Source organism: Oncorhynchus clarkii, chromosome 24 (assembly GCF_045791955.1).
Source record: "Oncorhynchus clarkii lewisi isolate Uvic-CL-2024 chromosome 24, UVic_Ocla_1.0, whole genome shotgun sequence".
Taxonomy (NCBI): domain Eukaryota; kingdom Metazoa; phylum Chordata; class Actinopteri; order Salmoniformes; family Salmonidae; genus Oncorhynchus; species Oncorhynchus clarkii.
Window position 1 is genome coordinate 35123797 of NC_092170.1, and position 22757 is coordinate 35146553.

The window sequence follows — 22757 nt, forward strand, 5'->3', positions numbered from 1 at the left end:
TTAGCCCTAGTGAGAGTGTATTAGCCCTAGTGAGAGTGTATTAGCCCTAGTGAGAGCGTATTACCCCTAGTGAGAATGTATTAGCCCTAGTGAGAGTGTATTAGCCCTAGTGAGAGTGCATTAGCCCTAGTGAGAGTATATTAGCCCTGGTGAGAGTATATTAGCCCTAGTGAGAGTGTATTAGCCCTAGTGAGAGCGTATTACCCCTAGTGAGAATATATTAGCCCTAGTGAGAGTGTATAAGCCCTAGTGAGAGCCCTAGTGAGAGGTGGGAGGATCAGGGATTCTATGGTCTCTGTCCATAGCCTGCTCAGTCAGTACTCACTCCAGGCCTCTCTCTATCCCGCTCTCCAGGCCTCTCTCTATCCCGCTCTCCAGGTCTCTCTCTATCCCGCTCTCCAGGCCTCTCTCTATCCCGCTCTCCAGGCCTCTCTATCCCTCTCCCTATCCCTATCCCTAGGCCTCTCTATCCCGTTCCCTCTCTCTAGGCCTCTCTATCCCGTTCCCTCTCTCTAGGCCTCTCTATCCCGTTCCCTCTCTCCAGGCCTCTCCATCCCTATCTCTCCAGGCCTCTCCATCCCTATCTCTCCAGGCCTCTCCATCCCTATCTCTCCAGGCCTCTCCATCCCTATCTCTCCAGGCCTCTCCATCCCTATCTCTCCAGGCCTCTCCATCCCTATCTCTCCAGGCCTCTCCATCCCTATCTCTCCAGGCCTCTCCATCCCTATCTCTCCAGGCCTCTCCATCCCTATCTCTCCAGGCCTCTCCATCCCTATCTCTCCAGGCCTCTCCATCCCTATCTCTCCAGGCCTCTCCATCCCTATCTCTCCAGGTCTCTCCATCCCTATCTCTCCAGGCCTCTCCATCCCTATCTCTCCAGGCCTCTCCATCCCTATCTCTCCAGGCCTCTCCATTCCTATCTCTCCAGGCCTCTCCATCCCTATCTCTCCAGGCCTCTCCATCCCTATCTCTCCAGGCCTCTCCATTCCTATCTCTCCAGGCCTCTCCATCTCTCTCTCCAGGCTTCTCCCTCCATCCTCTTGAGAAGGAGAGGAAAACTTGTATTCACATTTTTCCCAACGAGTCTCTCTGTCGGAACGGTCAACAGGCGTTCCACTCGGGCGAGCGCTCATTGTGCACGTGAATGGAGGGAGGGGAGGAAGGGATAGGGGGATGGAGAGAGAGAGAGATATGGAGAGGGAGATTGTGTGTTAAGAGTGCAAAAAGGGGGGTACCCTGCCCATTCCTTCTTTCAGCCACATCAAAGCTACTCCAATACACACACCCTCAAACCCCACCACCACCTCACACACTCAATCCCAACCACTCACACACACACTCAACCTCACTCCTAACCCCTCGCACACACACTCAATCCTAACCCCTCTCACACACACTCAATCCTAACCCCTCACACACACACACTCAACCCCAACCCCTCACACACACACACTCAACCCCAACCCCTCACACACACACACCCAACCCCTCTCACACACACTCAATCCTAACCCCTCACACACACACACTCAACCCCAACCCCTCACACACACACACTCAACCCCAACCCCTCACACACACACACCCAACCCCTCACACACACACACTCAACCCCAACCCCTCACACACACACACCCAACCCCTCACACACACACTCAATCCTAACCCCTCATGCTCAAACTCGCTTTCTCACACACACACACACACACACACACACACACACACACACACACACACACACACACACACACACACACACACACACACACACACACACACACACACACACACACACACACACACACACTAGGGCTGACCCCGGGGGTCAGGGGTCGACCAGTGTTGATTGGCCTATAAACTAAGAAAATATTCGGTATCAAATAATACCAAGCCAGGTTGGAGAGAATTGGCGCATTGTCCATTTGCCACAACATTAGCGCATTAGGCTATAGTCCTTAGAACCAGAACAACCTTGTCGACTGCTGTTGAAGAAATAATGAACAGTTAGGACACACATGTACTAACAAGCAATGAAAACGTGCATTGAATAAAAGAAAGTCCACACCTCTATTTTTTTGTTTTACTGAAGTGCCATAGCGCTCTACATCCCTGAGCATCTAGCGTATCACATGACCCTGCGTCAAAAGGCAGTTGGAAAGACGAGAGGATGTAGAATGTCTACACAGACTAATACACAGACTAATACACAGACTAATACACAGACTAAGTTAGCAAAACAATTGATTATAACCATTGGTAAACAACTCATGTTATTAGGTGAAGTTTATCTACATGAAAATAAAAGTTAAGAATACAATTATTTTTTTTTAATCCTAAATGGTTGTAGGCTTATTTAAAAAAAATCCTAAATGGTTGTAGGCGTATTTAAAAAAAATCCTAAATGGTTGTAGGCTTATTTAAAAAAAATCCTAAATGGTTGTAGGCTTATTTAAAAAAAATCCTAAATGGTTGTAGGCTTATTTAAAAAAAAATCCTAAATGGTTGTAGGCTTATTTAAATAAAATCTTAAATGGTTGTAGGCTTATTTAAATAAAATCTTAAATGGTTGTAGGCTTATTTAAAAAAAATCCTAAATGGTTGTAGGCTTATTTAAAAAAAAATCCTAAATGGTTGTAGGCTTATTTAAAAAAAAATCCTAAATGGTTGTAGGCTTATGTAAATAAAATCTTAAATGGTTGTAGGCTTATTTAAAAAAAATCCTAAATGGTTGTAGGCTTATTTAAATAAAATCCTAAATGGTTGTAGGCTTATTTAAATAAAATCCTAAATGGTTGTAGACTTATTTAAATAAAATCCTAAATGGTTGTAGGCTTATTTAAATAAAATCCTAAATGGTTGTAGGCTTATTTAAATAAAATCCTAAATAGTTGTAGGCTTATTTAAAAAGTGTTTTGACAGTTATGTTCTTTTCATGACAGTCTTCAACCATAACGGTCAGTTACATGGTGTATTCAATTACTGTCACGGCCCTGGTCATCATAATACGTGACTCGTTTCAGGAAACTACTTCACAGGAGAGGCATTTGAACATAAACATTTTTATTTTATTTGATCAAAATTAGTTATTTTTGGCAGAAATGCCCTTTGGAACATGTGAACATCCAGGTGCCATAATAACTTTGCACCTAAATCAACCATTTATTGGATCATCAAAACCTTCAAGGAGAGCAGTTCAATTGCTGTGAAGAAGGCTTCAGGGAGCCCAAGAAAGTCCAGCAAGCGCCAGGACCGTCTCCTAAAGTTGATTCAGCTGCGGGATCGGGGCACCACCAGTACAGAGCTTGCTCAGGAATGGCAGCAGGCAGGTGTGAGTGCATCTGCACACACAGTGAGGCAAAGACTTTTGGAGGATGGCCTGGTGTCAAGAAAGGCAGCAAAGAAGCCACTTCTCTCCAGGAAAAACATCAGGGACAGACTGATATTCTGCAAAAGGCACAGGGATTGGACTGCTGAGGACTGGGGTAAAGTCATTGTCTCTGATGAATCCCCTTTCTGATTGTTTGGGGAATCCGGAAAAAAGCTTGTCCGGAGAAGAGCGCTACCATCAGTCCTGTGTCATGCCAACAGTAAAGCATCCTGAGACCATTCATGTGTGGGGTTTCTTCTCAGCCAAGGGAGTGGGCTCACTCACAATTTTGCCTAAGAACACAGCCATGAATAAAGAATGGTACCAACACATCCTCCGAGAGCAACTTCTCCCAACCATCCAGGAGCAGTTTGGTGACGAACAATGCCTTTTCCAGCATGATGGAGCACCTTGCCATAAGGCAAAAGTGATAACTAAGTGGCTCTGGGAAGAAAACATCATTTGGGTCCATGGCCAGGAAACTCCCCAGACCTTTATCCCATTGAGAACTTGTGGTCAATCCTCAAGAGGCGGGTGGACAAACAAAAACCCACAAATTCTGACAAACTCCAAGCATTGATTATGCAAGAATGGGCTGCCATCAGTCAGGATGTGGCCCAGAAGTTAATTGACAGAATGCCAGGGCCGGATTGCAGAGGTCTTGAAAAAGAAGGGTCAACACTGCAAATATTGACTCTTTGCATCAACTTCATGTAATTGTCAATAAAAGCCTTTGACACTTATGAAATGCTTGTAATTATACTCCAGTATTCCATAGTAACATCTGACAAAAATATCTAAAGACACTGAAGCAGCAAACTTTGTGGAAATTAATATTTGTGTCATTCTCAAAACTTTTTGCCACGACTGTACATGAAATGACCAAATTGTATGTGGTCACATGCTCGTAGAACAACTTGTTCCAAAATCCACTAGATGTTGGAACGTTGCTGCAGGGATTTGCTTCTATTCAGCCACAAGAGCATTATTGAGGTTGGTCGCTGATGTTGGGCAATTAGGCCTGGCTCGCAGTCGGCATTCAAATTCATCCCAAAGGTGTTAGATGGGGTTGAGGTCAGGGCTCTGTACAGGCCAGTCAAGTTCTTCCACACCGATTAACAAACCATTTCTGTACGGACATTGCTTTGTGCACGGGGGAATTGTCATTATGAAACAGGAAAGTTCTGTCCCAAAACTGTTGCCACAAATAGTCTAGAATGTTGTAGCATTAAGATTTACCTTCACTGGAACTAAGGGGCCAAAACCATGAAAAACATGCCCCAGACCATGATTCCTCCTCCAGAAACTCTAGTTTGCACTATGCATTTGGGCAGCGTTCTCCTGGCATCCGACAAACCCAGATTCATCCACTGGACTGCCAGATAGTGAAGCGCGATTCATCACTCCAGAGAACGTGTGTCGGTGAGTCCAATGGCGGCGAGCTTTACACCACTCCAGCCGACGCTTGGCATTGCGCATGGTGATCTTAGGCTTGTGTGCGGCAACTCAGCCATGGAAACCCATTTCATGAAGCTCCGGGCGAACAGTTATTGTGATATTCAATCAATCCTTATCCCAGTCTGCAGTTCCCACATGCTTCAAGAGGGCCACCATTGTTCCTGTTCCCAAGAAAGCGAAGGTAACTGAACTAAATAGCACTCACTTCCGTCATCATGAAGTGCTTTGAGAGACTAGTCAAGGATCATATGACCTCCACTCTACCTGATACCCTAGACCCACTCCAATAGGTCCACAGACGACAAAATCGCAAACACACTGCCCTAACCCATCTGGACAAGAGGAATACCTATGTGAGAATGTTGTTCATCGACTACAGCTCAGCATTTAACACCATAGTACCCTCCAAACTCGTCATTAAGCTCGAGACCCTGGGTCTCGACCCTGACCTGTGCAACTGGGTCCCGGACTTCCTGACAAGCCGCCCCCAGGTGGTGAGGGTAGGAAAGAACATCTCCACCCTGCTGATCCTCAAAACTGAGTCCGCACAAGGGTGTGTTCTCATCCCTCTCCTGTACTGCCTGTTCACCAATGACTGCGTGGCCATGCACGCCTCCAACTCAAATCATTAAGTTTGCAGACGACACTACAGTGGTAGTCTTGATTACCAACAATGAAGAGACGGCCTACAGGTAGGAAAGGGAGCAGCCCCCTGTCCACATCGACGAGACAGTAGTGGAGAAGGTGGAAAGTTGTAAGTTCCTCGGTGTACACATCACAGACAAACTGAAATGGTCCACCCACACAGACAGCGTGGTGAAGAAGGCGCAGCAGCGCCTCTTCAACCTCAGGAGGCTGAAGAAATTCGGCTTGTCACCAAAAGCCCTCACAAACTTCTACAGATGCACAATCGAGAGCATCCTGTCGGGCTGTATCACCGCCTGGTACGGCAACTGTTCCGCCCACAACCGTAAGGCTCTCCAGAGGGTAGTGAGGTCAGCACAACTCATCACCGGGGGCAAACTACCTGCCCTCTAGGACACCTACACCACCCGATGTCACAGGAAGGCCATAAAGGTCATCAAGGACAACAACCACCCGAGCCACTGCCTGTTCACCCCGCTATCATCCAGAAGGCGAGGTCAGTACAGGTGCATCAAAGCTGGGAACCAATGGACTGAAAAACAGCTTCTATCTCAAGGCCATCAGACTCTTAAACAGCCACCACTAACATTGAGTGGCTGCTGCCAACATACTGACTCAACTCCAGCCACTTTAATAATGGAAAATTTGATGTAAAAATGTATCACTAGCCACTGTAAACAATGCCACTTAATATAATGTTCACATACCCTACATTACTCATCTCATATGTATATACTGTACTCGATACCATCTACTGCATCTTGCCTATGCTGCTCTGTACCATCACTCATTCATATGTCTTTATGTACATATTCTTTATCCCCTCACACTTGTGTCTATAAGGTAGTAGTTGTGGAATTGTTAGCTAGATTACTCGTTGGTTATTACTGCACTGTCGGAACTAGAAGCACAAGCACTTCGCTACACTCGCATAAACATCTGCTAACCATGTGTATGTGACAAATAAAATTTGATTTGATTCATGGTAGCATGATTAAATGTACGGTCTTGGGATATCTAACAACAGGTAAGTGCTAAAACAGGTACGTGTCAAAATGGGGAATATCCTCCTTTAAATGGCGGGGTTGCTCTTTTCTGAAACTAACTCCAGATTGTGGCTTTAAGTTAATTAAATGGGCTATATACACCCATATTTCCAAAATAACTGATGTTTTAATCTATACAATAGTGGTCCTAGTAAATACAATAATTAAAGTTACCAGCACAGCACATCCATTGACTACACATACACTGAGCATAACAAATATTAGGAACATCTTCCTAATATTGAGTTGCAGCCCCCCCTTTTGTCCTCAGAACAGCCTCAATTCGTCGGGGCATGGACTCTATAAGGTGTTGAAAGCGTTCCACAGGGATGCTGGCCCATGTTGACGCCAATGCTTCCCACAGTTGTGTCAAGTTGTCTGGATGTCCTTTGGGGGATGGAACAATTTTCATACAGATGGGAAACTGTTGAGCGTGAAAAACCCAGCAGCGTTGCAGTTCTTGATACAAACCGGTGCGCCTGGCACCTACTACCATTCAAAAAGGCACTTAAATCTTTTGTCTTGCCCATTCATCCTCTGAATGGCACACATACACAATCCTTCTTTAAAATGTCTCCTCTCCTTCATCTACACTGATTGAAGTGGATTTAACAAGTGTCATCAATAAGGGATCATAGCCTCCACCTGGATTTACCAGTCTGTGTCAGTCTGTGTCATGGAAAAAGCAGGTGTTCTTAATGTTTTGTATACTCAGTGTGCATTAGAAAGAGCTTATTATCAATACTGAAACGGACCTAAAAATGATGCGGTAATGCAAAATGTGTGTTTTGGTAATGAGAGGCCCTTAGCTCAATCTGCAAGTAATAGGAGACAGCCTTTATGATTCAGCAAACATTTGACCACGTCACTAAAGCCCATTCATGCCTCCATGTTGGTAAGGTAATGCTACATTTGACCACGTCACTAAAGCCCATTCATGCCTCCATGTTGGTAAGGTAATGCTACATTTGACCACGTCACTAAAGCCCATTCATGCCTCCATGTTGGTAAGGTAATGCTACATTTGACCACGTCACTAAAGCCCATTCATGCCTCCATGTTGGTAAGGTAATGCTACATTTGACCACGTCACTAAAGCCCATTCATGCCTCCATGTTGGTAAGGTAATGCTACATTTGACCACGTCACTAAAGCCCATTCATGCCTCCATGTTGGTAAGGTAATGCTACATTTGACCACGTCACTAAAGCCCATTCATGCCTCCATGTTGGTAAGGTAATGCTACATTTGACCACGTCACTAAAGCCCATTCATGCCTCCATGTTGGTAAGGTAATGCTACATTTGACCACGTCACTAAAGCCCATTCATGCCTCCATGTTGGTAAGGTAATGCTACATTTGACCACATCACTAAAGCCCATTCATGCCTCCATGTTGGTAAGGTAATGCTACATTTGACCACGTCACTAAAGCCCATTCATGCCTCCATGTTGGTAAGGTAATGCTACATTTGACCACATCACTAAAGCCCATTCATGCCTCCATGTTGGTAAGGTAATGCTACATTTGACCACATCACTAAAGCCCATTCATGCCTCCATGTTGGTAAGGTAATGCTACATTTGACCACGTCACTAAAGCCCATTCATGCCTCCATGTTGGTAAGGTAATGCTTCTCTAAGTTTTTCCCAATTTGAGCTTTCATTTCGGCAATGAGGTCATGTGTCGTAAAGGGGTTGTTTGAGAATAAGATGCTCATTCTGAAGGCATACAAGTGAATAAATTAACTTGTGCTCATCTAAGGACTACCTCCTCTCGATGATGCATCATGGGTAAATAAGACTTTATAAAAAATAAAAAAAAGTTTTTACAGCAACTTGAATGTGTTCCGGTAATGAGAAACAATGTTTTTTTTAAAAACTTTTTACATAATACATTATAGTTTAACTTCAAACTAGTATACAATTTTTATGATTTATGGATAAACAGCAATATATTTTGTGTATTAATCAAATTAGTTTTTTTTTTTCCTAAAAGTAAAAATGTATAATTAAATCCGGAGGCATTTCGGTCATGAGAATTTGCTGTGAAAATGTACCAAAATGCAGGTGGAAATGTACAATTGATTTGAAATAAGACACTGTGCCATAAATTTGGCATCTTCGTCTTTAGAATGATAGTTGATTGTTGCCGATGCATCATGGTTTTCTAACTAAATTTGCTACTGCCATGGTTACACCTGGTTTCATGAAAATCACTCTTATTTCATTTGTATTTAATTTTGTCATAAACAAAAACAAACATCTTCTGCAATAACTTGATATGTTGAGTCAGTCCTTGTGATGACACAACAGTGGTAGGCCTGATCACCGACAATGACGAGACGGCCTTTAGGGAGGAGGTCAGAGACCTCTGCCGGGTGGTGCCAGAATAACAACCTACCCCTCAACGTAACCAAGACTTGGTTACGTTGAGATGATTGTGGACTACAGGAAAAGGAGGACCAGGTCCACCCCCATTCTCATTGACGGGGCTGCAGTGGAGCAGGTTGAGAGCTTCAAGTTCCTTGGTGTCCACATCACCAACAAATATCATGGTCCATGCACACCAAGACAGTCGTGAAGAGGGCACGACAAAGCCTATTCCCCCTCAGGAAACTAAACAGATTTGGCATGGGTCCTGAGATCCTCAAAAGGTTCTACAGCTGTACCATCGAGAGCATCCTGATTGGTTGCATTACTGCCTGGTACGGCAAGTGCTTGGCCTCCAATCGCAAGGCACTACAGAGGGTGGTGCGTACGGCCCAGTACATCACTGGGGCTAAACTGCCTGCCATCCAGGACCTCTCTACACCAGGCGGTGTCAGAGGAAGGCCCTAAAAATTGTCAAAGACCCCAACCACCCCAGTCATAGTGTTCTCTCTACTACCGCATGGCAAGCAGTACCGGAGGGCCAAGTCTAGGACAAAAAGGCTTCTCAACATATTTTACCCCCAAGACTCCTGAACAGGTAATCAAATGGCTACCTGGACTATTTGCATTGTATGCCCCCCCCAACCCCTCATTTTACGCTGCTTCTACTCTCTGTTTATCATATATGCATAGTCCCTTTAACTATACATTCATGTGCATACTACCTCAAATTGGGCCGACCAACCAGTGCTCCCGCACATTGGCTAACCAGCTATCTGCATTGTGCTCCACCACCCAGCAACCCCTCTTTTACGCTACTGCTACTCTCTGTTCATCATATATGCATAGTCACTTTAACCATATCTACATGTACATACTACCTCAATCAGCCTGACTAACCCGTGCCTGAATGTAGCCTTGCTACTTTTATAGTCTCGTTACTGTTATTTTTCAGTCTTTTTACTGTTGTTTTATTTCTTTACTTACCTATTGTTCACCTAACACCTTTTTTGCACTGTTGGTTAGAGCCTGTAAGTAAGCATTTCACTGTGAGGTTGTTTTGTATTTGGCGCATTGTACCTGTTGTATTTGGCGCACGTGACAAATAAACTTTGATTTGATTAGATCCCATCTCGAATAATATTTCTATTCTCCAGCCTACCAGCAGCAAACAAAGTGTCAGGGTGGTCATCAACAGTAGCATTCTGTATCAAATAACTGTGGCTTTCAGCTTCAGTTGTGTTGCCTGTAGCCTATTAATGCTAATTTCATGTGTTCCTGTCAACATTCTAATACATTTGTTCATTGTTACAGGTGGAGTTTCAGTTCCTAAGAACCGGGTTACACCTTGCCTGAACTGATCCTGGGAAATGCCTCTCTACGCAAGCTACCCAATAAACATGCTACCCAATAAACAAATGGTAGGTCCCACAGTCAACACCTGTTTGCAAATGAAGGCTACCCAGCAATGGGTTTCACCACATTGGTTCCCTTACTGCTAAATGCAGAGTTCATCTGGCACCTGCGCATTCTTGGGTCGCACCCAGTTTTCATAATACTTTTACTACAGTTGTTGCAACAGTGCCTGAGCTCATTATGTGTTAGACAGTTGTCCCTCGAGGACAGGTTTTTTCTACAGATGCTTCCCACCCGTGTATTTTGGGGGGATTTTCAGCCTCAGTAGTCTGCAGTTCATTGGTTTACAATACTGATAATTGGTAGGCAGGCAGTTAAGTTAAGGCAGTTCCCCTCCTCATTGACACTTTTGTATGGTTGTCTTTACTGGTGTAAACATGGTTTCCTTCTAACGGTGTGATCACAACTTCCTTCATGTGATTTAGGCCTTTTCACTCTGACCACTTTAATAGCTTCACTCTTCAGCATTCTAAAAATCGGGCTCCTGGTGTACTATCACAAACAGTTCGCTCTTACACTCAAATCTTTTTCTCGCTCCGCTAATACATCTTCACGCTAGAACCCACCCTGTTCCTTGTCATTCTCTTTTCCTCTCTCGTGTGTTTCACTTCTCTCCTTTCTCGAGTAATAAAGATGTTGTTTCTCCACAACGCTATGTGTTTTCTGTCCCTATCGCTTCGTATTACTGCATGTATGACTAGGTTTGAAGCAGAGAAAATGTCCCATATCATACGAATGGCATTGTAGCACGCGTGGTTGAGTTCTACGTACAAACATGCGTAGCATTTCATCTAAACACGTCAGTAAATGTTTGTTTTCATGCTTTTTATGGTGGTGACTGGCATTCATCATTAAAACCCGATTTATGGTCAATCCTTGCCCTGTATGGTCCGTACAGCATTTACTGTGAAGTCAGGGCATTCATACGTCCTGCGCTTCGCGGAGCAGAGCTGTTGTGAAGGAAGTCGTCAAGGAAGTGAGTTGTCAATGTGGAGCTATACGGAGCCCTCTGTAATGTTACCACATTTGGGATGCGCACGCCGATGCCATACGGAGCCTCCGGACCACACTGCCGGATCAAGCTAGCGGTTCATGTTAACCATATATATACGGCATTCCGGCACGCGTGGTTGGGCAGACGTGTAATTTCAACCCTACACATAACGTTTGAATCCTGCGCTCAGCGCCTTGCATTGATAAACATTCCTTCCATACAACACTTTCCATTACAGCATAACTGCACTTGTGTTCTCTTCTTCGCATCTCTTTACATTTAATGATCATTGTTTTCGATCTTTAGATCCAACCGCTGCTTCGCTGTGTCCCTTCTCCCTCTTGAGTATTTTTTTTTTTTTGGGGGGGGGGGTTTGATGCCAGCTACCCAGCAAGGGTCTACCCATCATCAACATCTGGCTCCAATGAGCATTCCTTGGCCATACCCCAAACTATTTAATATGATTCCATGTTGCATTCTGTCTCGGTTGTTCATCCGGGTAAGCCTGTACTCGATTGAAATGTATTTCACAAAATGTTCAAATCAGGAAGGCCGGTGTTTTTGAACGCTTGTTTCACTTCATCAAGCAGCATAACATAATCCACTCTGTTTCCTACGATACGGGCGTAGAGGGGAATGAAAACAAGCGTATCATCATCATCATCAGCGTAGCGTCATGTTCTTTTCCCTCTTCCTGTTACATGTTGACCAGACAGGACACGTCACGTGCGCGAGCATTGCAAAATACATTTAGAAATCCATGTTATTCAGTTATTGCACCCACACTGCTCGCGAGCGTCTGCGTTGCCAAGGGCTACAACAGAAGTCATTCCTATTTCTGACGCAGATCGCGCTGCAAGTCCTGCCTCATTGTTTTATAGAAGCAGGTACCCACGTGCCATCTCCTCATTGGTTATACCCACGTGGGTGATTGAAAGACTAACTGTTTTGCCGGTCGTCGTGGTAATACTATGAAAGTTTAGATGCCGATCACCATATAAATTCAAAGATGAAAAAGCCTGGGAGGAGAGATGACTAGAAATGATTCGGTTGACCGTTTTATGTGTGGATTAATTGTCGGAGTAGAGGACCTTGTGCATTTCAGGTAAAATAACTCAATGTTTATATCCCAGGACAAATTAAGTAGCAACAGCAAGCTAGCTAAATAGGACAAATTAGCTAGCAACAGAAACCTAGCTAAATAGGACAAGTTAGTTAGCATGTGCAAGCTAGCTGGCTAAATTGCCATACATGTTTAATGCTTTTCGACCTGCCCGCAAATGAATGTAATTGGTGGGGGTGGGGGGGGGGCTAAATAAATGTGTGCACGATGGCGCACGTGCACGGCCGGTTTGGGTTCCGTGTTAGCCATGGGCAGAATGTCATTCACCTATTGACCTTCAGCCTATAAGCACGGCACAATAATTCACATTCTGCACGCGGTTTTAACCTATGGGGCTCACTGTTGCAATTATCACTTTCCCCCTCTCTCAACCAAATGGGTGTAAACCCATATTTACATTCTAGTCATTTAGCAGACGCTCTTATCCATACATTTCGTGCTGGTCCCCTGTGGGAATCGAACCATCAACCCTGGTGTTGGAAGCACCATGCTAGCTATACTACCCTTAAGGCTCCGAAGAGCATTCCTCTGAGACGAGGCCATACGCCCAACTATTTTATAAAACTTCATATTGCATTGTCTCCGTTGCTCATTCAGTTAAGCGTGTACTCGAATGAACTATAGTTCAGAAAAATGCTGCAGTGAGTGTGTCCGTCTTCATTCTGTAGTGTGTATTATGACCGTGTGTGTGTGTGAGAGAGAGAGAGTGATGTCTCTGTGTGTTTTCTCTGTCTTCCCTGCAGCATTGAGAGCTCACTGGGGGTTTAGAGAACAGAATGAAACACACACGAGTGTCACCACCACTGAGTTATAACACTCATAACACACAGTGTAACACACACGAGTACAGTACTAGTCACAAGACAAGAACACATACATCAACATGGAACACAATGCATCCATCAACACAAACATCCACACTTCACTATGTCAACACACTAGGCTACATAATGCCAACAGAATGTTTCAGTTCATTCAGAGGCATTAAAACACAGAAGGTGAGTTGGGGGGGGGGGCAGGCAGGCAGAGGAGTTGGAAGGGAGTGGAGGGGGGGCAGAGGAGTTGGAAGGGAGGGGAGGGGGGCAGAGGAGTTGGAAGGGAGGGGAGGGGGGGGCAGAGGAGTTGGAAGGGAGGGGAGGGGGGGGCAGAGGAGTTGGAAGGGAGGGGAGGGGGGGGCAGAGGAGTTGGAAGGGAGGGGAGGGCAGAGGAGTTGGAATGGAAGGGAGGGGAGGCGGGCAGAGGAGTTGGAAGGGAGGGGGGGGGCAGAGGAGTTGGAAGGGAAGGGAGGCAGGCAGAGGAGTTGGAAGGGAAGGGAGGCAGGCAGAGGAGTTGGAAGGGAGGGGGGGGGCAGAGGAGTTGGAAGGGTGGGGGGGGGCAGAGGAGTTGGAAGGGAGGGGGGGCAGGCAGAGGAGTTGGAAGGGAGGGGGGGGGGCAGAGGAGTTGGAAGGGAGGGGGGGCAGGCAGAGGAGTTGGAAGGGAGTGGAGGGGGGGGACAGAGGAGTTGGAAGGGAGGGGAGGCGGGCAGAGGAGTTGGAAGGGAGGGGAGGGCAGGCAGGCAGAGGAGTTGGAAGGGAGTGGAGGGGGGGCAGAGGAGTTGGAAGGGAGGGGAGGGGGGGCAGGCAGGCAGAGGAGTTGGAAGGGAGGGGAGGGGGGCAGAGGAGTTGGAAGGGAGTGGAGGGGGGGGCAGAGGAGTTGGAAGGGAGGGGAGGGGCAGAGGAGTTGGAAGGGAAGGGAGGCAGGCAGAGGAGTTGGAAGGGAGTGGGGGGGCAGAGGAGTTGGAAGGAGGGGGGGGGCAGAGGAGTTGGAAGAGGGGGAGGGGCAGAGGAGTTGGAAGGGAGGGGGGGCAGAGGAGTTGGAAGAGGAGGGGGGGCAGAGGAGTTGGAAGGGAGGGGGGGGGGCAGAGGAGTTGGAAGGGAGGGGGGGCAGGCAGAGGAGTTGGAAGGGAGGGGAGGGGGGGCAGGCAGAGGAGTTGGAAGGGAGGGGAGGGGGGGCAGGCAGAGGAGTTGGAAGGGAGTGGAGGGGGGGCAGGCAGAGGAGTTGGAAGGGAGTGGAGGGGGGGCAGGCCGAGGAGTTGGAAGGGAGTGGAGGGGGGGCAGGCCGAGGAGTTGGAAGGGAGTGGAGGGGGGGCAGGCCGAGGAGTTGGAAGGGAAGGGAGGGGGGGCAGGCAGGCAGAGGAGTTGGAAGGGAAGGGAAGGGGGGCAGGCAGAGGAGTTGGAAGGGAAGGGAGGGGAGGGTTTAAATGTGATTGAAATAAAACGGGCAGAGGGACATCGATACCGGTGATGCAGTGTGTTACCTATAGCTGAGTGTGTATAGGCCTCTTTCTGGTGTGTGTGTGTTACCTATAGCTGAGTGTGTTTAGGCCTCTTTCTGGTGTGTGTGTGTTACCTATAGCTGAGTGTGTTTAGGCCTCTTTCTGGTGTTTGTGTGTGTGTGTGTGTACGCTGTACAGTGCCTTCAGAAAGTATTCGCACCTCTTAACTTTCTCCACGTTGCTGGTACAAGGTGGGAATAAAATGGATTTCATTGATTCCATTTTTTGGTCAATAATCTACACAAAATACACTGTGAAGTCAAAGTGGAATAGAAATTCTAAACATTTGTAAAACATTAATGAATAATAGAAACACTCATGTCTTGATTAGATAAGTATTCAAACCCTGAGTCAATACATGTTAGAATCCCTGTCTCCCTTTCTGGGTATGTCTCAAAGAGCTGCGAGGGTTTCTGGGTAAGTCTCTAAGATCTGCGAGGGTTTCTGGGTAAGTCTCTAAGATCTGCGAGGGTTTCTGGGTAAGTCTCTAAGAGCTGCGAGGGTTTCTGGGTAAGTCTCTAAGAGCTGCGAGGGTTTCTGGGTAAGTCTCTAAGATCTGCGAGGGTTTCTGGGTAAGTCTCTAAGAGCTGCGAGGGTTTCTGGGTAAGTCTCTAAGATCTGCGAGGGTTTCTGGGTAAGTCTCTAAGAGCTGCGAGGGTTTCTGGGTAAGTCTCTAAGAGCTGCGAGGGTTTCTGGGTAAGTCTCTAAGAGCTGCGAGGGTTTCTGGGTAAGTCTCTAAGAGCTGCGAGGGTTTCTGGGTAAGTCTCTAAGAACTTTCCACCTCTGGATTGTGCTTATTTGCCTATTATTCTTTGCAATGAATATTAGCTGTCAAATTGGTTGTTGATCATTGCTAGACAACCATTTTCAGTTCTTGCAATAGATTTTTCAAGCAGATTTAAGTAAAAAATGTAGCTCGGTCCGTCAGGACCATTCACCGTCTTCTTAGTAAGCAACTCGTGTAGATTTGGCCTTGTTGTTTTAGGTTATTGTCCTGCTGAAAGGTGAATTCATCTTCAAATGAAATCCCACATTGGGAAACGGCGGCACTCCAAAAGTTTATAAAAAATAAAAAGGACAAAAAGACGTCACCTCATTTCACCTTTTTTTTTTTTTACTTTCGTCCGAACAGTTCTGTAATTCACTGCTCGACTGAGGGACCTTACAGATAATTGTATGTGTGGGGTGCAGAGACGAGGTAGTCATTCAAAAATCATGTTAAACACCATTATTGTACACAGCGTAAGTCCATACAACTTATTATGTGACTTGTTAAGCACATTTTTACTCCTGAACTTATTTAGATCATAACAAAGGGCTTGAATTCTTCTTGACTCAAGACATTTCAGCTTTAATTTGTAACTACTTTGTAACATTTTTCAAAAAACATTGTATGTTGGCAAGTGAGAAAAAAACATCTAAATGTAATCCATTTTAAATTCAGGGTGTAACACAAAATGTGGAAAAGGTTACTGGGTTTGGATACTTTCTGGAGGCCTCTTTCTGGTGTGTGTGTGTATATATATTCAGACGGGGGGGGGGTTCAGTGAACTAGTGTCTAACTGTTGAGGAGGGCCCTTCGTTTCACAGGAACATGGCCCGTTGGCCAACCATCCCCAAATTGGATTCACCCCACCTTAACCCTCCACCTCCTGAGCCTCTGCCTCTCTCTGTGTGTATAGGGATACAGAGGGGCTAATTTAATTTAGAGGGTGCAGGGCAGGGGGAGGGAGGGTTGAGGGGGCATTAGTAGCCGTCTGGTGTGATAAGAGCATTCTACTGTGGCAATATGTTTGTATGGGACAAGGTTAACACAGGAAGAGCCGGACACACACACACACACACTGCTCTCTCTCTGACCTGTGCTGGCGGTTCATAGCTGCCACCATGAGAGAGGTCCAGCCCAGACGGTGTCTGTGGTTAGGCTCCACCCCCTCGCCCAGCAACCTGACAGGAAATAGGAACAAGAAGAGGTTATTAAGAAAGCTGTTCTGTTGCTAGGGTTACTATCTGCCTTAACTTCAGCTCTCAGGTGCTGAGGAGGAGGGCTGCGTTATCCGAGGAGGAGGGCTGCGTTATCCGAGGAGGAGGGGTGCGTTATCCGAGGAGGAGGGGTGCGTTATCCGAGGAGGAGGGGTGCGTTATCCGAGGAGGAGGGGTGCGTTATCCGAGGAGGAGGGGTGCGTTATCCGAGGAGGAGGGCTGTGTTATCCGAGGAGGAGGGCTGTGTTATCCGAGGAGGAGGGGTGTGTTATCCGAGGAGGAGGGGTGTGTTATCCGAGGAGGAGGGGTGTGTTATCCGAGGAGGAGGGCTGTGTTATCCGAGGAGGAGGGGTGTGTTAGTGTGTCGGGGTAACCCGTCTGTGTTGACTGTAAACACACTGTGCCTCACTCTAACCTGCCCCCCCCCCCCCACACACACACACGACCCCCTATACCTCTGCTCTCTAACTAAAACACTTAACACATCTGTGTAGTCTGACCTAGCCTACACCATCTGTCCCAACGCTGTAGCAGAGTGACACACGCCATTAAACCTACACACACTTACGTGCGTAATGTTAGATAATGGAACAGACAACATACTGCTGCTACAATAACAGGTGGCAGGTGCCCTTTTCACATCTATACTCAGAGATGAGATTTATGGGCCTCCCAGGTGGTGCAGTGGTCTAAGGCACTGCATCGCTGTGCCACCAGAGACTCTGGGTTCGAGGCCAGGCTCTGTCGCAGCCAGCTGTATCAAAATCACTCTACTATTATTCTGACATTTCACATTCTTAAAACAAAGTGTTGAGCCTAACTGACCTTAAGACAGGAAATTATTACTAGGATTAAATGTCAGGAATTGTGAAAAACTGAGTTTAAATGTAATTGGCTAAGGTGTATGTAAACTTCCAACTTCAACTGTATCTCTGTGATGCAGTCTGACTGCCCTCTACATCTCACACTGAACAATTTTGTGACTAAAGTAAACAACAAAAAAAGAAATGATAAATGACCAAAACAAGATAAATTACCTAAAAAACTATGGAAAAATACATGAGCACCTAAATATTATGGGCAGAAAACGTCGTTCATTGAAGTTGATGGGTCATTTATAACAAAACCTTTTGATGCAGAAAATCACTTCAAATCACTACTTCACTGGTAAAGCAGACAAACTGAGAAGTGAAATGACAACATTGAACCATCAAATTTGTGCATTGAAGATTGAAAAATGAAATGAGAATTACGGTTTCGGAATTTGATGAAGAAGTGTGTGTGGAAAAAGTAGAAAAACGATCGTTATCGTTATCAATAATGATACGCCATCAGGTATAGACAACCTTGAAGGGAAACTATTCAGAACAGTAGCAGACAGTATTACCATCCTTATTTTCTATATCTTTAACCAAAGCTTTAATGAGTGTGTGTCCACAGGTGTGGAAGGAATCTAAATTCCACTGCCTAAAAATAGTAAAGCATCCTTTGCTGGCTCTAACAGCCAACCAACCAGTTTGCTGCCTGTTCTTAGTGAACTGATGGAGAAAATTGGGTTTTAAACAAATAGAATGCTATTTTTCAAAGAACAAGCTAACTAGTGACTTTCAGCATGCATATATGTAAGGACACTCAAAATGTACTGCATCGACTCAGACGACTGATGATCGGCTAAAATACATGGATAATAAAATGATAGTTGGAGCTGTATTGTTAGATTTCAATGCAGCCTTTGATGTTTTTGAAAAACTCACTTGCTATAGCTTTACATCAACTGCCATCACATGGAAAGTTATTTATCCAATAGAACCCAGAGAGTATTCTTCAAATGGAAGCTTCTCTAACATCAGATATGTACAGAGTGGTGTCCCTCAGGGCAGTTCCCTTAGGCCATTACTCTTCTCTAATTTTACAAATAATTTGCCACTGGTCTTACAAGAAGCTAAAATGACTATGTATGTTGATGATTGCACTCTACACATCAGCACCTACAGCCAGTGAGCTCACTGAGACTCTTAGCAGGGAGTTAGTTAGTCAGTGTCCGAATGGGTATTTAACAATAAAACTGGTCTTAAATACAATCAAAAGCATTGCATTTGGTTCAAAGCATTCTTTTAGAACCTCAAATGGAGTTGTGCATAAAGGGTGTGACCATTGAACTCCAAGGAGAAACATTGGATTGTCAGTTATCACGGTCAAGTCATATTGGCAGTTGTTGTGAAGATGGGGAAATGTCCTGCGTTTTTGACACAAAAGATCAACTGTATTAGCTGTTGAGGCTGTGATCTTGTCCCATCTTGATTACTGTCCGGTAACATGGTCAGGTGCAGCAGAGAAAGACCTGCAGCTGTCTCAAAACAGAGCAGCATGTCTTGCCCTTAACTGCACACACAACTAATATCAACATTTTATTTCTTATTATTTATCCTTTATTTAACTAGGCAAGTCAGTTAAGAACAAATTATTATTTACAATGACGGCCTACACCGGCCAAACCCAGACAACGCTGGTCCAATTGTGCGCCGCCCTATGGGTCTCCCAATCACGGCCGGTTGTGATACAGCCTGGATTCGAACCAGGGTGTCTGTAGTGACGCCTCTAGCACTGAGTGCCTTGGACCGCTGCGCCACTCGGGAGCACCACATGCATGATAGTCTTTCATGGTTGAGGGTTGAAGAGAAATGGACTACTTCTCTTCTAGTCTTTTTAAAGAAACATTTGTGTAGAAAAAGGAGGAAGGGAAGCGCTACTAAGGTACACAATAGTACATTTTGGTAGATAGATTTGTGTGTTGAAAATGCCAAACCACTTGTAGAATATATTTGCATATACTTCAAAACATACATACATACATACATACATACATACACACACACATATACCCTACCTGACATGCCACCATGGGTTTCTTCACAGTACCCAAACACAAAACAGATTTAATACATCGCTCAGTTATGTATAGAGCCATATGATCGTGGAATGCTTTGAAAACAGATGTTACTCAGGCAAAAAGCAAGTTTAGCTTTAAAAGAACCCATGTAAAAACATATCACAGCGCCTGTCCTCTTCTAACGATCTAATTTAACTGGATATATGAATATGTAAATATGAATAGTGTGTACACATGAATCCATGTGTCATTTGATCGTTTTGATGTCTTCACTATTATTAGAAAATGTAGAAAATAGTTTAAAAAAAAATACAAATTTAAACCCTTGAATGAGTAGGTATGTCAGGTCGCAGTTGTAAATGAGAAGTTGTTCTCAACTAGCCTACCTGGTTTAATTAAGGTGAAATAAAACATGTACAAAATGTCCAAACCTTTGACTGGTACTGTATATTATTATTTGATGTCCTTGTCTATAACTTTTCTGCACTTTGTCATGTACTAGTACATTTTATGTGGACCCCAGGAAGACTAGCTGCTACATGGGCAGTAGTTAATGGGGAACCAACTAAACTAGACAGACATGGACCTCTATCTCCCTCTAGTGGAGACAACTGGGAATACAATGATGTGCAGGTGGTAAACATGGACACTTCCAGAAATACTGTCTGCCATGAGACTCCATATGATTAGGACCTCACAGACTTGTGGAGTAATTCATTTTTTTCCTTCATTTCCTACAGCAGTATAGTAGTGTAGAGAAGTATGTAAACAATTCAAATGCGTGATTGAATCTATTCCTGGAGACTAGCAGTAATTACACTAATCATAAATCTCCATCTTGCGACGATCATAACTTGTAATGTTTGGTGCCTGCTCAACATGCGTGTTATTCTACTGGGTACTTAGCGTAGCCAATCAGAGGGAGCGCAACAGCAACCAATCAGAGGCTCTGGATGTCTCTGTCACATAGAAGTCTTGTCCAAATGTAAAAGCTTTTCCCCTGTACAGACAGTCAGTATTCCCCTGTACAGACAGTCAGTATGCCCCTGTACAGACAGTCAGTATTCCCCTGTACAGACAGTCAGTATTCCCCTGTACAGACAGTCAGTATTCCCCTGTACAGACAGTCAGTATTCCCCTGTACAGACAGTCAGTATTCCCCTGTACAGACAGTCAGTATTCCCCTGTACAGACAGTCAGTATGCCCTTGTACAGACAGTCAGTATTACCCTGTACAGACAGTCAGTATGCCCCTGTACAGACAGTCAGTATGCCCCTGTACAGACAGTCAGTATGCCCCTGTACAGACAGTCAGTATTCCCCTGTACAGACAGTCAGTATTCCCCTGTACAGACAGTCAGTATTCCCCTGTACAGACAGTCAGTATTCCCCTGTACAGACAGTCAGTATTCCCCTGTACAGACAGTCAGTATTCCCCTGTACAGACAGTCAGTATTCCCCTGTACAGACAGTCAGTATGCCCTTGTACAGACAGTCAGTATTACCCTGTACAGACAGTCAGTATGCCCCTGTACAGACAGTCAGTATGCCCCTGTACAGACAGTCAGTATGCCCCTGTACAGACAGTCAGTATGCCCCTGTACAGACAGTCAGTATGCCCCTGTACAGACAGTCAGTATGCCCCTGTACAGACAGTCAGTATTACCCTGTACAGACAGTCAGTATGCCCCTGTACAGACAGTCAGTATGCCCCTGTACAGACAGTCAGTATGCCCCTGTACAGACAGTCAGTATGCCCCTGTACAGACAGTCAGTATTCCCCTGTACAGACAGTCAGTATTCCCCTGTACAGACAGTCAGTATGCCCCTGTACAGACAGTCAGTATTACCCTGTACAGACAGTCAGCATGTGTATTGTGTGGAACTCAGGAGAGTCTCTGTGTGTGTTTATAATGTACCTTGCCACATCTTGTGAGCTGTTGGTCCTTGCAGCCTCCAGAAGTGCATCACCTGGAAAGAAGACTCATGTCCTTTAAGTATCTTTAGCAGAGTGTGTGTACACACACACACACACACACACACACACACACACACACACACACACACACACACACACACACACACACACACACACACTTTCGTATCAGAGTCCTTCTTGAGGCAGAAGGCCATGGCTGCAGCGGACAGTACCCCAGCAGAGGCCAGTGCGTAAGGGCGGCTGCTCCCGCTCTGTCCCCCGGTCCTTTCCCCGCTCTGTTCCCAGTACAGGTTGTTGTTGTTGCGTCCCTTGGAAGCCAGAGAGGCCCAGGAGCTCCTGCGACCCTGGAGATTAGAGAGCCACCTGGGGGCCAGATGGTGATACTGTATGGCCAGGCTCACACTCTGGCCTTTCGCCTCCTCGCTCAGAATTCCTCTACGGGAGACACGGGAGGTAGAAACGATGGGGTTCCGGTTGGCGTCCGCTTTATCGAGGATGAGGTGGTTCCTCGCGGCGTCCTTTGTGCTTGTCTGGAGCACACGGCACGGGGAAAGGCTGCGCGACCTTCGCATGAAGATCCGCGGTGGAACCGAAGACAACATTGCGGGAAAACACGCGAACCGTGCAACGTTAAGCCTGATGATAGTACTTACTTGCAACGACAACAACTTTAATTGAAGTCTACTGACGTTATTCCGCCTACAGACCGTTATTTATCTGGTGATGGTTGACAGCAGCGACAGAACAAAAACAACCGCAGCATGGGATGTCACTGGAACATGAACTGCATCATGGGAACAATAGTTTTTTTTCCCTACAGAAACTAACTGGCTCCACTTCCTGGGATCACAGAGGCTACTCCACCACCTCTTATGAAGGTTAACTCTGGATTTATTATTGGTCTTAAAATGTTCCACACACAAATTAATCTACATCAATCCCCACATGAAAAAAAATCAGTTTGTTCTGCTTTATAACAAACAAAACAACTTTCTCCTTCGCTATGATTCGCCACCAGATGGCGTTCAGATTCTGTGGCACTGCGGAGGCTGGATAACGCAACAAACACGTGTTGTGTCGCAGCAGTCAGCAGAGTCACTAGGCCAAATACAAGCACGAATAGCCTATAGTGGCTGGCGCTAGCCAAAATTGAGTGAACTGCTTAGGAAATCTTCAGGAGATGCGGTATTTAATTTTCCTTAGGGAGAC

The 22757-nt window shown here is 45.5% G+C and overlaps 1 protein-coding gene across 1 annotated transcript in view; it reads right to left on the minus strand.

Annotated features, from left to right (window-relative positions):
* The window catches only part of LOC139383006 (ClpB family mitochondrial disaggregase), a 136999-nt gene extending 114682 nt beyond the window's left edge, over positions 1-22317 (minus strand). Inside the window, exons 1-3 of the mRNA XM_071127297.1 lie at positions 21706-22317; positions 21529-21580; positions 16597-16683 (exon numbers count right to left, since the gene is read on the minus strand). Of these exons, the coding sequence (XP_070983398.1) occupies positions 16597-16683; positions 21529-21580; positions 21706-22150 (584 nt within the window). The 5' untranslated portion in view covers positions 22151-22317. The remainder of the gene's footprint in view (positions 1-16596; positions 16684-21528; positions 21581-21705) is intronic.
* Between the last annotated feature and the right edge of the window lie 440 nt (positions 22318-22757).